A 15080-nucleotide genomic window follows, 5' to 3' on the forward strand; every position below is an offset into this window, starting at 1 on the left:
TTAGATCTCTGATACCTGATCGTTTCCCACAAATAGCGTTTCTTGGCAGAAGGGGTTAACAAGAACCATCCCAGTGTCTCTATAGTCGCCGTTGGCTGGGGAACGGGGCTCTGACAGCTGGTCCTGCAGGGAGAGAGACAAGGAGATAGTGTGAGTTAGGAGGCTTCACGGGCTGCCATTCTTAAAGCAACGTACCCACAAGGACATTTATTTCCAAAAAGAATTGCTTGGTAAACATTTTTCATCATCCTCACTGCCAACGCTGAGGTGCACAGCCCTCTTTGCTCTTCTTTCAGATTTTTACAGCAGCTTCCAAAAAAAGATTTCCTACTTCCTGACTCACTCTCACTTCAGAGATGCCAGAGATGGCCCTGTTCTCCTTGTCAACGTGCGAGAGGGCTCTCTTGCCCCAATGGGCAAAACTTGGTCCACCTGGGCCCCAGACTCTCCTTCCTGCCTCTCTCTCACAGATGTCTGGGAGACTACATTGCTTTTCCTCTCTGAACACATCCTACACTTGCCTACCTCTTTCCTCTCCTGCCACCCAGTTGTCAGAGACTTCAAGGGCTAATTCCTCCCCTCCTGAACCCTCCGAGAGTCAGAATCCGTGCCCCATTTCTCGTAGTACTAGATATGCTGAGGTGAACGGAGCTGAGTCTCCGTATGACTGCACAATCGGTGGTAAGTGAAAAAGTCAGTCTATCTACACAGCCCCAGGAGAAGAAAAGCCTAGAGACAGGCATTCCACTGCTCAGGTCATCCGAATGGCTGTGGCCTCCACTACCAAGGACTGCAAGCTTTTGTGGGCCACTGAATGGCTGTACTCGGACTCAGGCCCAGGCAGTGATGTAGGGGGAAAAGTCATAGCTTGTTCCAATTCTAAACAACTGGAGTCTCAGAACCTGCAGGCAATTCCAGGGAGAAGGCTCAGCCACAGGCTCGGGCACAACCGGCTTAAGTTTGACTTGCTTAGATGTCTTCACTTAAAGAAGCCACAATGAATTCTCTGAAGTTTACTTTTAAGCAAAACATATATAATTTTTGATGAGTTCATATTGCATTATAGAGAATAAGGAGGGAAAGGAAGAAATGCCACTTGTTGGTAAAATGTCCTCTCTGAAGACAAGCGTTTCCTTCAATGTTTTCAATTAGTTGAGTGTCCATCTGAGGGGCAGACGTGGGCTAACTCTCTAGGTAAGGAAACGGGATGGCATGTCAGCTAGGGGACAGAAATTCTCCATCTTCCCTGGGCTTTTGGATTGAGCTGTGGAGGGGACTTTGGCTTGTCATTTTACAGTTCTTGCAAAACAAGTATTCGCCCAGGGTGAACCATGTGTGGACTTTCCACTGCATAAAAAAGAGAAAGTTATTTAAGAAACAACTAAAATAAGAAATAAAAAAAAAGGAGGAGGAGGAGGGGAAAGAAGAGGGAAAACGAAGAGCAAGCATGGAAAAGTTCCCAAGCACCTTTGGGGTCACAGTTTCGCCCGTGTGGCCCAGACGTGTGTTTTGCTGCTTTCATGGACCCAGAAAAGGAGCAAGGCACAAGACAAACCTGCTTAGGCAAAGCACTGGGCAGCCGCGGAAGCTGCCAGCCAAAAGGCAGGTGGTGAGTGCACGCCCGAGGCTGTGGAATACCGTGGAATGTTCCCTGGGACTGTATGAGCACTCTGCGGGTGGCCTGCAGTGCACGCATGTGCCCAGAGAGCCGGAACAACTGTAGCATTACTCTAAATAAAGCAGAGTGAGGGGAGCAGGCCTGCCGGGAGGAAAACTGATCAATCCACTCTGAAGCCAAACTGAGCTTTGTGTTGCTGGTTTTCTTGTGACCGCCTGATCCTGAGCTCATGGCTGGTGGGGGTGGCCCCTTTACCTGAGCCTCTGGCTTGTGTCCCATGCTGGCCCTGGTGCTCTGGGCTAGAATGACTAACTGGCCCTTTCTACGGTGCACTCATAAACACTGTCGTTTGGCTTTGGTTTACATTTGTTGATCTGCAAAGAGAATATGAGAAATTTAGAGTTCAGGGGTTCATGGCCCACACTCAAAGTGGGGGCCGCCCCTTGGCCAGGTTACCCATTTTTCACTCACTGTAACGATTCTCAGGTACACTTCTGCTATGCAAAATGTGCACTGACTGTACTAAAGGCCAAGGCCTTCGCGAAGCCCATCTCTCTGCTTGTCCTTCAGTTAAAACTTTTATTGAGCATTCACTATATGTTGGGCTTTGGCCTGGGTGGTGAGTAAATTGTGAGTAAAACTTTGGGTTCATTGGTGTGACAAACATTTACTGAGTACCTATCAAGAGCCGGGCACTGTTCTAGGTGCTAGAACAGAGCAGGGAGAAGAAAAATCAGGCTCTTGCTCTCAGGCAGCTTAAATCTAGCAGGGGGAACAGATGACAAACCAGTCAACAGAGAGGGGACGATGCAGTGTCAGGTGGTGAGAAGTGCTCTGAACAAAAATAAAGCAGGGAAGGGAATAGAGCACCACGGGGTTGAGGGCGGGCTTCTAATTTGTATAGAGCAGTCAGGGAAGGCCTCCCCGAGGATAGGTGACATTGGAACAGAGACCTGAAGGACGTGAGGGCTGCAGGCAGCCAGGAGCAGAACATTTCAGATAGTCACAAAAGCAAAGCTCTAGGGTGGGGATATGCTCACTGTGTTGGAGAACAAGAAGGTGGGTGTGGCTTCAGTATCTGATCAAAGGGAGGTCTGGCAGGAAGCGGGCAGGCGGGTGGGCGGAGGCCAGCCCTTGAAGGGTCTGATAGGAGGAATGTGGATTTTGTTCAAAGTGTGAAGAGGAGCCATTTGAGGATTGGGAGCCATGGCTGACATGAAGTCCTGTCTTTAGAAGACCATCTGGCTGTGTGGAGGACAGACTGTAGGACACAAGACAGTAGCGGGGAATCCTCTTCAGAATAATCCATGATTGAGGGGTGACGGGAGCTCAGATGAGGTGGGCAGCAGTGCAGGTGGTGAGAAGTGCTCCTGTGTAGGAAGAACCAGTGGGATCTGCTGACAGACCGGAAGTGGGGTGTGCGAGGGGAAAAGGCAGCCGGCAGCACCATCGACATAATGAGAAATATCAGGTGAGCTCCTGGGTGTTTGGGTGGGGAGAGGGGAAGCAAGCGTTCGGTCCTGGGCATGTTGACTTGGAGATGCCCATGAGATGTGTGCATAGTAGCTGGGTGTATGAGTCTGGAGTTCAGGGGGGAGGTCAAAGCCAGAAATAGAACTGGTAGTCAACAGTGCGGAGATGGTATTTAAGGTCATGGAACAAAGCAGAAAGAGAAGCAGTGGGAAGAGTGAGCCTGGGCACTCCAGTGATTAGAGGCTGGGAAAGAGCAGGGAACCAATGATGGAGGCTGGGAGGGAGCTGCTGGGAGTTGGGGAGAACCAGGGCAGGACAGAGTCCCAGATGCCAGAGAAGAAATATTCTGAAGAGGGAATGATCGACTGCTGATGCTGGTGGCAGAGCAGGTAAGGGGAGTGCTCAGAACTGACTCTTGGGTTTAGCTGTGTAGAGGCAACTAGTTATTTCAGTGGGGATGAGACATATTGAACTCATATCAGACCAAAAGCTACAGAATTACAACTCTGGTAAGTGCCGTGATGGAAAAGCATAAGGAGCTGAGACTGTACAACAGGAGAGCCGAACCCAGCTTGGCAAGTCAGGGGAGGCCTCTCTGAGGAAGCGATGGTTAGACGGGGCCTGAATGATGAGTAGGAGACAAGTGAAGGGGGTGCTAGGGAGGGACAGAAGACATCCAGGAGAGGGAACGGCTTATGCACAGCTGTGGAGTGGGATGTAACTTGGTGCTGTAAAGGGTAAGAAGAAATCCAGTGTGTCAAGAGCTTAGCCAATGAGAGGGAGAGGGGCATGAAATAAGGCCAGAAATTTGGGCTGGGGCCAGGGCCAGTTCCACCTTGCAGGTCCTGTAAAAGACTTGAGAGCACTAGGAAGCCACTGAAGGATTCTGAGCATGAGAGCGATGTGGTCACATTCATGCTTATGAAAGCTCGCCCCGGCTGCTGCGGCGGGAGACCTGCACGGGAAGAACCACTTGGCTGTCACTGCCTTTACTCAGATGTCCGCCATCTTTCTCCATGGACATCTCAACTGCATCCAAGTCGATCTACTTGTGTCTAGTCTGTATTTCTGTCTGTCCTCCATTGATTCATCCATCCAATGAACCATCCATCCTTTCCTTCCTTTCCATTCATTGATCATGTATAGAATGCCATCACCAGGCCATCTGCACAATCTTTCTAAAACTAGGTCACACGCAAAGCTCGAAACTTTTAATGACCTGCTGCTGCCCAAGACTAAAGTCCTTTCAACCCCATTCAAGAGCATACCTAATCCATCTGCCTTTCCTGCTGCACCCTGGCCTCTGCCCACCTTCCGCATGAAAGCAGAAAGATCATAGACTCTGAAGACAAAGAGACTGGGGTTCAAAGCCCAGATCTCTCACTGGCCAGCCAGGTGTTTTGGCCAAACACTTCCTTCAATACCACGCCCAGCACATATCCCCATCTTTACTGAGGCTACTTCCTTTGCTGAAATACCATCAAAATCCACTCCTCCCTCCTACCACCTCTACTATGAAGACTTTCCTCACCTGGGTTTCCACAGCTCTCTGTGAACTCTTCTTACATCTCCCCTAGTTTGCTTTGTTTTTGAATGATGCTTGGGGTTCATATCTCAACCACATCTTGGAATCTGGGTCCCTTGAGAGCAAGCTCTCATGTTCATAATCCCTAGGGAGCATCTGCCACAAAATGGGTCCTCAATGAATATTTGTTGACTCGTTCCCAGAATCCAAAAGTCTCAAGAACAGTGCTTCTAAAACTTGAACATGTGCATAAAGCACCTGGGGATTCTTGCTAAAATAGATATCTTGATTCAGTAGGGCGGGGTGGGGCTGCAGCCTCCTGGCGGCTGCTGCTGCTGGTCCCTGCAGCATCCTTTGAGGAGCAAGATGCTCAGAAATAAGCAGATGCTCCATAGTTGTCTTTGTAGCTGCTGCCTTTCCAGGCAGTGGGGTCAGCACTTGCAGAGGGTACCCATGGTTTTAGACTCATTACCTCGGAGGTTTCGAGGGACTGGATCTCCCTGGGTAACTCCACAGCATGCTTGTTGAAGTAGTCCATGGTGATGGCGTTGTTCCAGTAGCTCAGGTTGTTCTCCGGATTGGCCGTCTTCTTCTTCCTCCTCAGGCAGCACACTGTCAGCAAGACAGCTGTGGAGAGAGTTCAAGTCAGAGAAGGGAAGGGAGGTGACAAGCACAGAGCCAGCATTGCCGAATGACAGATGCCAGTCTCCAGGTGGGGTTGTGATAGTCATACATTCAGCCACTTATCCCATTCATTAATTCATCTGTTCATTTGTTCGACAAATATCTACATATGTTGAGTGTCTATTTTGTGCCAGATGCTAGGGAGATAGGAAATGGGAAGAAAAAAAAAAAAAGACAAGGCTGCCCTGCTTTCATAAGCTTCCCTCCTAGTGTGCATGTGGAGGGATGCAGAAGGGGTCAGGCAATATGTAAGTAATAAACAAAATGAATAAATAAGGTAAATTCAGATGGTGATAACTGTTCAAAGAAAATAAAACAGGGCGAAGTGAGAGAGACAATGGAGCGGGGTTGGGGGAGAGGGTGCTTTAGAGTCATCATGAAAGGCTCCCCTGAGGAGGTGACAGAACATGGAGAAGGAGCCAGCCATGTGCCGAATGGGGGCAGTGTGTTCCAGGGAGCGAGAACAGCGCGTGCAAAGGGCCCGAGGTGGGCATAAGCTTGGTGTACATGAGACAAGAACAGCATCGCTGGAGCGAAGTGAGTGTGGCAGAGTGAGGTAGGAGACGAGGCCAGAGCAGCATCTAGAGGCTGCATCCATAGGGCTTAGGGGCAAGAGACTGGGATGTAATTTCAGTAATCTGTAGTTATCTGTGCAGGCCGGAGTGCCACTCCCTGAGTCCGTTCCAAGAAAAGGCCTTGCTCCCTTGGTGGGAAGGCTGCCCAGAGCCTGGCTGCTGTGAACGGCATGTGTGCTCTGAGCTGCACTGCTGGATTGATGAGCAGGAGGGTGGCAGAAGAGGGGCAGTCCTAAATAAGCGCTTGATTCTCATAGAGGGCCTTGATGGCAGAGGCCCACAGAGCAGAATCACTGGGCAGAGGTCTTGGCATCACCATCATCATCATCACCATGATCATCATCATCATCAATCCCCCCCACCCCATAGTTATATAGTGCTTATGTGCCAGGCAGGGTTCCAAGACTTTATAAGTATTAATCCATTTGGTCCTCCACTTATCTCCATGAGATCAGTACTATTAGGTTTCCATATTAGACTATTAGGAAAACTGAGACTCGGAGAAGTGACTCACCCAAGAGCAAACCCAGACATCTGGACTCCAAAGTCTGTGCTCTTAACCATCCGTGATTCTGCCTCACACAGATATGCCAAAGACTGATGCAGCAGCCTGTACTGCACAGCTGGGCCTGATCAAGGCTCTACACAGCTTGATAGGTGACCCTGGGGTCACCGATCTCTGAGACTCCTGGGGTCCCAGGGAGGAAGGAGTAGGTTTGGATGTTGATGATGAACTGGTGTGGACGCAGTGGCTTGGGCATGTTGACGGGGAAGGCATCTGAGGTCAGAGAGGTGGGACGGACTGTCCAGGCTCACACAGTGGAACAGATGATGCAATGACAAGAGTGACAAGAGCCCTCCTGGGGAGAAGCCAGTAAATGAAGACTGGGCATCTCCCGTCTGGGCTCACCATCACCCGAGCCTGTAGGGTGGGTGAAACTCCAGGCAGGGCTGCCCCCAACACCCTGGAGGGGTCAAACATCTGTGCTGAGGAGGGGGACCCAGGTTGAGCTGTCCACAGAGGCTGGCACCATGATGACAGTGGCCACCAGGGGAAGCGGAGGGCCAGCTTTGTCTACAGCAGCTCCAAGGGTCTGGCTAGCACCACGGGGAACTCTGCATGCAAAGGTGTGGTGAGCTAGATGCAAAAGTTGGCACACACACAGAGACCTCAGGACCTACACCCCAGACCTCTGTGGGAGGAATTCCTCTGATGGAGAAATTCTATAGCTCTCTTCCTGGCTGCCGGCCCTGCCGGCATCTCAACCTGGGAAGGCCTACAGATGAGGTCGAGAGATATGGCAAGTTTCCACTTCGTCTGATCTGCTTTGATCAAAAACACCTCTAATTTGCTCACCACTCTTCCAAGTGCCCTTAAAAAATGTTTTAAAAATATAAAAGAAATATATGAATGTTTGAGCTAAAAGGAATCTTAGATTGGCTGGTACGGACTTGTTCAAATTGTGTGAGTCTCCCCCTTCTTCCCTTCCTTCTTTCCTTCCTTCCAAAGAGCCCTTTCTTCAGCTGGTTGAAGGAGGAATGGGGGATGGGGGTGAGTGACATGCAGAGCTCAGCCTGATTTAGGACACCTCCTTATTCCCCAGAAGAGAAGACTGTGATCCAAAGGATCTAGCTGACTCGCCACAGGTCACAGGGCTGTGAGTGGCAGGGCTGGGGCAAGACCTCAGGTCCCGTCTCCCTATTTCTGGTGTCTGTATTCTTCACTGTCACTACCTTCCCACCCTGCTCCTGGAACTGGAATGGTGAAATAGCCTGGGAGAATTCAAGCTGGTGAAACAGCAGCCACAATGAGGGGGTCAGGCCGCAGTGACACTGCACCAGGGCTGGCACAGGTCGTGGAATCTAGGTCCCCTCATCCTCCTCCCCTCCCCCCAAGTCCAGTGCTTCCTCTAAACCCACTCTGCCCTGGTTCCAGAGCCCGGGCCTGCTTTGGATCCCGAGAGAAGGGCTGGCACTGCTGCGGATGGCCTCGGGGCTGAAGCAGAGGGTTCTGTTCTTAGCTCCCCCCACTCCCTCCCCGCCATGTTAGTGCTCTGGGCCTGACTGTTATTTCTCTCAGGAGTTCCCATTGCCTCTCAAGTGCCATGTCACTGATATTCTAGAAGCTGGCCTGGCTACAGAAAGAGAGCATGGGCTTGGCGTCCTAAAGACTTGGGTTCGGGTCTGGCTCTGCCATGTACTACACTAGGTAAGTCACTTCATCAGGCTGATTACTACAGACTTCGCAGAGTTGTAATCAGAGTTAAAGACATAATGAATGCAATTACCTAGTGCACTACCTGACACACAATAGGTGCTTAATTAATGAGCGTTTTCTTCTTGTTCTCCCAGCATCCTCCATAAGAGGTCTAGAAAGAAAAATTGGGCTGCATGATTGTTCGATGGCTCAAGGCCAAGGCTTCTCCATTGTGGTTTACGATTTTCATTATTTCCGTGGTCTGACCTTTAATCCAAGAAAGGACAGTACAACTTGGACTTATGGAATCTCTAACATGTTCCCAGACCTGACCTAGGTGCTTTACAGCCTGATTTAATCCACTAAGTGTCTGAGGAAGGGAATGTTATGCTTCCCAGTTACAGAAGAGGCACCTGAAGCTCATGGAAGTTTGCAGAATTGATCCTGCTCACCCAGCTAATTACTGGAACTTAAACCCAGATCTTTGTGACCTTCAGGCTGATGCTTGCTGTCCCATATTGTCCTGACCACTGGAGGGAAAGTACCTTAGGCATATGGAAGCACTTTAAAAACTACACAGCTCTGTGCAAACACAAGGCATTGGCCACCCCTTTCCATTTTAGTCAAAAGCTTCAACAGCTGTTTCTCTAAAGGCAACAGCTGTCAAGGCTCTAGGTTTTAAAATTGGAGAATTAAGCAAGTTCTCTTGGCTTCCTAGGAATGTCAATGGGGAAATGTCCATGGCTTGTCGGATGTATGACAGGAAGGAGGAAGGTCATTGCTTTTAAGATGGAGCGCTGGGTACTGTGTTGACATTTCTGGGAGGGAGATGATTCCAGGGATGGGACTGTGTGACAGGAAATGGAAATAAACTCCTACAGGTTCTCTGAGGATTCAACATTTTCAAACCTTCTAAAAGTGCTCTCTTCATAACCTGTTGGAGAATACACAGCAAATCCTAACAACGATAAATGAATAGCCATCGCTATATGGCTCCTGCCATTTATTGACTAACTTCTCCATGGCAGATACTGTGACAGGACCTTATAGGCATCATCTCTGATTTTCACAACAGGTCTCTGGGGTGGGTGCTGCAGCCATGAAAATCCCCTGCTCAGATCTCCTGTGCAGTGAGCACAGCTCGGGGACAGCCCCAGTTGCCGCCCCCTGGGTCCACCGTCACGTATGTGCTGACGGCACGCTTCCCAGCCTGCTCCCGGCCATGACTGATGGTAGCAGAGGTACTGGTACCAGCCCATTCCTGCAGGACAGGGGACTGAGGCTCTCTCATGCACTGAGGACTCCCACTGGCCTGTCAGAAACTTCCTTAAAACTGCGCCACAGTCCAAGACTCTTCCTACTCACTCCTCCTCGTCCCTCTCCCTTCACAGGTCAGACCTGCACTGCAGTCTGAAGCTCTCCCTGCCTGATCCAGTCCCTTCCTTTATATATCACAGGTGTTTCCCCAATAAATCTCTTGCAGGCCTAACCCCATCTTGGTGTCTGCCTCCTGAAGACCTCGAACTAACACGATGGACACTAATCCTATTTTTACAGGTGAGATCTTGGAACGATGATTAAACTGCTTGTCCAAGTCCAACAGACTGTGAGTGGGAGAGCTGAAATGGCGTCCGGGTATGTCTAGTCCTCAAGCCAAGTTTTCCTATCACATCAGGCCTCCTCTCCAGCCATTCATGCAGGTTTAAAGTTAGGCAATGTTAGGACAGGGAGCTCTGACATGTTTTAGTGTGGCCATTTCATTTGGTACATGAAAAACCTGAGACCTTACAAGGAAGGTTGGGTCCAGCAGTGCCACCTAAGGGGCGAGCCAGGCTGTGCACAATCATTTTCCTCCTCGGAGGCTGAGGGAGGAGGCCCAGGAGAGGCGTCAGGGTATGGAAGGAGGCCAGGCTGGACACGAGGCCATAGACCAGGGGGAACCAGGTCTGGGGGCTTACTGTCTGGCTTCCCATCCTAGCTGGTGGGAGTAAGTCTGAAGAAGTCCAAAGAAATCCCCACCAGGGGGCGCTGGTTGGGAAACACTGAGATGCTGTGAGAGCGCCGGCATGACTCTGGTCCAGCCGAGGTGACAGCCCCTGGACCAACCCTGCCTTGCCCTGAGGCTTCTCCCCCTCTTCCTCCTTCAACTGGTTCATAAGCCTCGGAGGAACCTAGTCACACTTCCTTCTTGTTCCAATCTCTTCTTTTCACTGGAAAGAGTAATTCTGACCCAGGTTTTCTTATATAATAATTACAAAGTCATTTGGGGCCTATGAGTAAACGGTACGTACATACATTCAGATTTGACTATTATTTAAAGAAAAACTAATATAGCCAAGAACCGTGTTGGGCACAAGGACATGGTATCTCTGAATACGGCACTGACATTCCTATGACATTCATTGTACGTCTAGAAGGAAGCCGGACTGCTCTGGGGCAGGGTGCACATGGCCCCTCACACATCCGAGGTCAGCGAGAGGTGCTCCTCTGCTCTGGCCGGGCTCGACTGGATTGATGATGAAAGACATCTGCAGCCGGCCTTGCTTCTTGTTCTCGCCCTCCATAAAGCCCTCATCTTTTCCCAGGGAGGCTGGGTGAAGACATTCTCAAGAATGGATGTGGCATGTGCAGAACAGGCCAGGGAGCCTGGAAGAGACACAAAACTGACCTCGTGGTGAGAACCCAGGGCTCCGACAGTGGTGAGCAAGGATCTCAGTGCCGGGCCCTGAGGCTTCTAGCAGGAGGTTCTGGGCTCTGTCCTGATGGTGGCAGCAGAGACCAGCTCAGACCAGCTTCCCTGCCCCAGCCCAACGTGGCCTGGATCCGATCAATTTCGGTTCCCAGCACATAGTAAACCCTGTGCGGCTGTCCCTGGCAAGGCTCAGGAGACAAAGCATTTCTTGGTCTGTCACAGATGCCCTCAGCCATTGGGGGAGAGGCGGCTTGCGAGCTGGAAGGGCAGGTGGAACTGATACAGGCAGGCTTCATATCTGCTATGCCCACCCCCCCGCTTCTTCCAGAGCAGGGGATCACCCACCTGCCTGGCGGTCCCTGCCATTTGAAGTCTGGCTTCCGGTGGATGGAGGGAAGCAGGGCCAGGGCCACGGCTGGTCTGAAAAGCCAGATGCGTGGAGATCTATGCATGCACTTTGCTACCAGCCGGATGCCCGAACTACCTGGCAAACTGGCAAAGAAGGAAAAACCTTCTTTGAGAGCTGTAGAGGGAGCTTTAGGATAAATGTCAGTGCTGGGAAGGTCCGAGACGGGGCCCTTAGACCTGAAAGAGGTCTGTTTGCCTGATGACCAGAGTGGGATTGGGCTATGAAGACAGTCTGATAGAAGGACATTCTATCTTAATGTCCTTCTCATCTGGGACTTCGCAGGGTTAATGACGGTCCCACAGGAGTTGGGGCAGGGGGCTGCATGTGGAGGAGGCCAGGGCGGAACCTGTGTGAGGCCTTAGGAGAGCCCGCCTCACGTGCTTCTTGGCTGTGTTAGTTTTTCTCTGTGGATGCTGGAGATGCAGATAGATGCCAAAGGAAGTGGGGTCTGTGGTTCCAAGGGGCTACGAGTCTGCTCTGAACAAAGCTTTCCTGTCATCCTTTACAAAGTAATATGTTCTATCCCTAGCACCTGTGGTCTCCTGTCGGTGCCAGAAGCATTTTTGAGGTGCAGTTCCAGACCATGTCCTTACTTCTATCTTGGCTGACGTTATTATAAACGGCTTAGGCAGCCCATGGGTTTTCTGCCTTTGCAGTAAGGTCTGATTTAATCTCAAACTCATACGTAGCAAAAGGGCTGGAGAAGTCTTTTTAGAGCTGCAAAACCCAGGTGGGGGTGGCCTGTGGCTGCAAAGGCTAGATCTACTCTATGGGGTCCAGCCCAGGCAGAGGAAGCCCAGCGAGGGAGAGGGCTCTGGGAGCAGGGGAAAGCGGGGGGAGCCACATCACACACCTCTGACTCCCCAGTGCTTGGCACAGTGCCTGGCACACAGTGGGCACTCGGGAAATACTGTGTTGACTCAGACACATTCTACCACCAGATCTGGGCTGACTCATGTGTGATTGGGGCCCTGGGCATGTTACTTCATCTGGTGACTTAATCTCCACGTGTAAGGTGTGTTCCTTGCTCAATGTGTTTACTTGTTTCTGTCATTATTTTATTCCTCTGGCTAGTCTGTTTTAAAGACGGAATGATTAAAAATGATGAGAACTCTGTAATCTAGAGCCTAGAGACACGTAAAGAATGGAAAATTAGAAAGCTGTTTCTAATGTGGTTACTTTTCTAATATGATCATAATTAATAATTCATAGTACAATGTTTTCTCATCATTCTTTTGTTTTAGAAGGGAGCAATCACAGTTTTAAGAATACATGTGTATTTCAGGGAGAGAAAGCTGCTTAATGAAACAACGAAATGTGCAATCTACAAACATTTTCACTTTTCTTGAATTGGATCCTTGAGCAGAAGTAGGCTGTGCCCATCCCCGCCACCCCGACATGGAAAGCTGGCTTTGCTTATCAACTAAGAGAGACAAAAAGCTAGAAAAGGTGGCTCCTGGAAAGAACCCAGAATCTAGATTAAAAAGGTCTTGTTGGAGTACGATGCCAAACAGAAGTCATTTTAAAGGCATACGCCTTCTGCACTAATGTCCAAACAACCCATGGCCCAAGCACAGGCTGGGAGACCTGGCTTAACAGCCTCCTCTGTGGAAAGTTCCTGGGACTTTGTTCCTCTAGAGACCCGGGTGAGCACGTGGTGTGACATGACAGTACGAGGACAGAGCTGATGCCAGCGCGGGTTGCCTGAACGGGACCAAAGTATCCAAACAAAGGAACCATCATCCGTTTTCCTCCGCATGGCTAGGCGTGTGGAATGCTGTGCTCTCCCTTCTAGGGGAGCAGGGATAAGTGGGAGGCCATCTGGAGGGGCAGACGGGGTGGTGTGGGGGAGAGGGAGGCGGGGCCAGGGCACTGCAGTCCTGCGGAGACCTGAAGCAGGAACGTGCCTCTTGGACACTGAGCAGACTGGCTTCGAGAGCCTTCCCAAACATTTCAGGAGCTGATCGACTGGTTTTGTGTGGTTTCAGATGATGTGGTTTAGGACCATAGAGTGAAAATTACAAGGAGGCAAATGTCAGGCCCCCAAGAGAGCTAGGTAACAACCAGAGGGGTCAAAGGAGAATGGGCTGTCCAGTGAGTGAGGATCATGGTGGGGGAGTGGCAGGGGTGGGGGACGGGGGGTTCTCACCCCTGAAGGATTCAGAGGGAGGCTGGATGATAACTTGATAACTCTGTGGGGTGAGGCTGAGATCAGTGAGGATTCCTGTGAGGTTATCAGAGAAACTCTAAGAATCTAGGATCAAGTACATGGGGAAGACATAAAGGAAGCCCTAAGGTCCTGAGTGATTGCATCAGGTTTGTTATGGAGCCATCAGGGAGAAAGCTTCCTAACTCCTCATTACAGAATGACCGGCAGCAAGCAGCGAGGAGGTGCTGGTGGCCTGGGGAGAGCCCTTTTCCACCAATACCAGTGGAAGCAAAAGACCGTGATGAGGTCCATCCTGCATCCAGCTCAAACCACCCATTAACAAATTAAAGAGGAGGAGGAGGAGGGAGAGAAGAGCTACATTCTCAAGTAATTCTCGAGCTTTCGTTTAGCTACGAGAATTGAATTACGTTTTTGCCAAGGCTAACAGAACTTCCTGCAAGATCCAAGCTTCATCTCTTCTTCCTTGCGGGAAGAGAGAGGGGAGGAGAAGAGGTGAGAGAGGAGAGGAAAGGCAGGGGAAAGGTGGACATGGAGCAGGAGAGGTAGGTTAGGGCTCTGCTCCCTGGAGGCTGTCAATTTGGAAATGACAACTTTCGCCTATGGTGTCTTGGTGCCACGTCACTACAAGCATTAATAGGCCAACCTTGAAGGTAAATGGGGCAGGATGGTGTCACTGGGCTATAAGACAGGTGCTTTGAGCTCTCATTCCAGGCCTGTCTCTAACTCTGGGGTCTCGGGTGAGCCACGTCACCTCTCCAGCTTAGTGTTTTTCTGCAAATGAAGAGTTAAATTGGACTCTACCCGTGCGGCTCTCCCAGCTCCTGGGAGCTGTGCCTTCAGAACCAGTGGAGACCTGAGCTGTAGCCTGGCAGAGCCAGGGATCAGGGGCAAAAATAACCCGTGATTTTTGTCTTGCCACCTTCTTTCCTGGGATTCTAAGAAGTTTTACAGCCCACTTCGTGGGGACTGCCCAACTCTGGGACAAAGGAATTCTGGAGATGGGCGAGCTGATGTGGCGGAGGGGGAGGTGAGGGGGGATGGTTAGGGGAAAGGGGTGGGGAGCGGGCAAGGCACTTACAGCAGGAGGAGATGGGCACGCTGATGGCCAGGATCACCCAGGCGATGTCCATCTTGCTCAGGCAGATGGTGGCTCTGTGCTGGGGTTTGTCCCCTTCGGCCACATGGGAGATGTTCCCTGCAGTTCCAGGCTTCCGGGTCCCCGCAGGGACCAGGCGGTTGAGGAAGTTTCCGGTGGCCGTGGATACCATCGTGGAGAAAGGACTGGGAACCCTGTCGGTCATGGTGGGGGTGGCCACAGCCTCCTCCTCGGCTCGGGAAGCAGTACTTTCTGAGACCCCGGGGGGTTGGGTTGGGGCCCGTGGGGGTGAGGATGTTCCCTGAGGAAGCCCCTTGGAAGGGGCTGAGACACTTGCACTGAAGGCAGCCTGGGTGGGCCCCGTGGCGGCCGTGAAGACTCCGGAGCTGGCAGACAGAGGTCTGTTGGTTCCAGGGGTGACAGTAAGCCAGGAGTCACTGGGGCTAGGACTGTCCTGGGGGTCACCACGGGGGTGCTGAGAAGGCACTGGGGCAGGCTGTGGGCTGGCAGGGGCACCTGAGGCTGCTGTGGCATCCGGCTTCCGTCCTCGGCTGGTGAAGGTAGGACCACCCCCCTGGTCTGCTCTGCTAAGGCCTGGATTGTCCTCTGTGGGCACCTGGGGGGTAGCGGGTGGTGCCCAT

The 15080-nt window shown here is 51.2% G+C and overlaps 1 protein-coding gene across 1 annotated transcript in view; it reads right to left on the reverse strand.

Annotated features, from left to right (window-relative positions):
- The window catches only part of TMEM108 (transmembrane protein 108), a 17030-nt gene continuing 1950 nt past the window's right edge, over positions 1 to 15080 (reverse strand). Inside the window, exons 2-4 of the mRNA XM_011354708.1 lie at positions 14422 to 15055; positions 5089 to 5243; positions 1 to 123 (exon numbers count right to left, since the gene is read on the reverse strand). Coding sequence (XP_011353010.1) covers positions 1 to 123; positions 5089 to 5243; positions 14422 to 15055 — 912 coding nt within the window. The remainder of the gene's footprint in view (positions 124 to 5088; positions 5244 to 14421; positions 15056 to 15080) is intronic.

The sequence above is a fragment of the Pteropus vampyrus genome, unplaced genomic scaffold (genome assembly GCF_000151845.1).
Source record: "Pteropus vampyrus isolate Shadow unplaced genomic scaffold, Pvam_2.0 Scaffold1, whole genome shotgun sequence".
Classification (NCBI taxonomy): domain Eukaryota; kingdom Metazoa; phylum Chordata; class Mammalia; order Chiroptera; family Pteropodidae; genus Pteropus; species Pteropus vampyrus.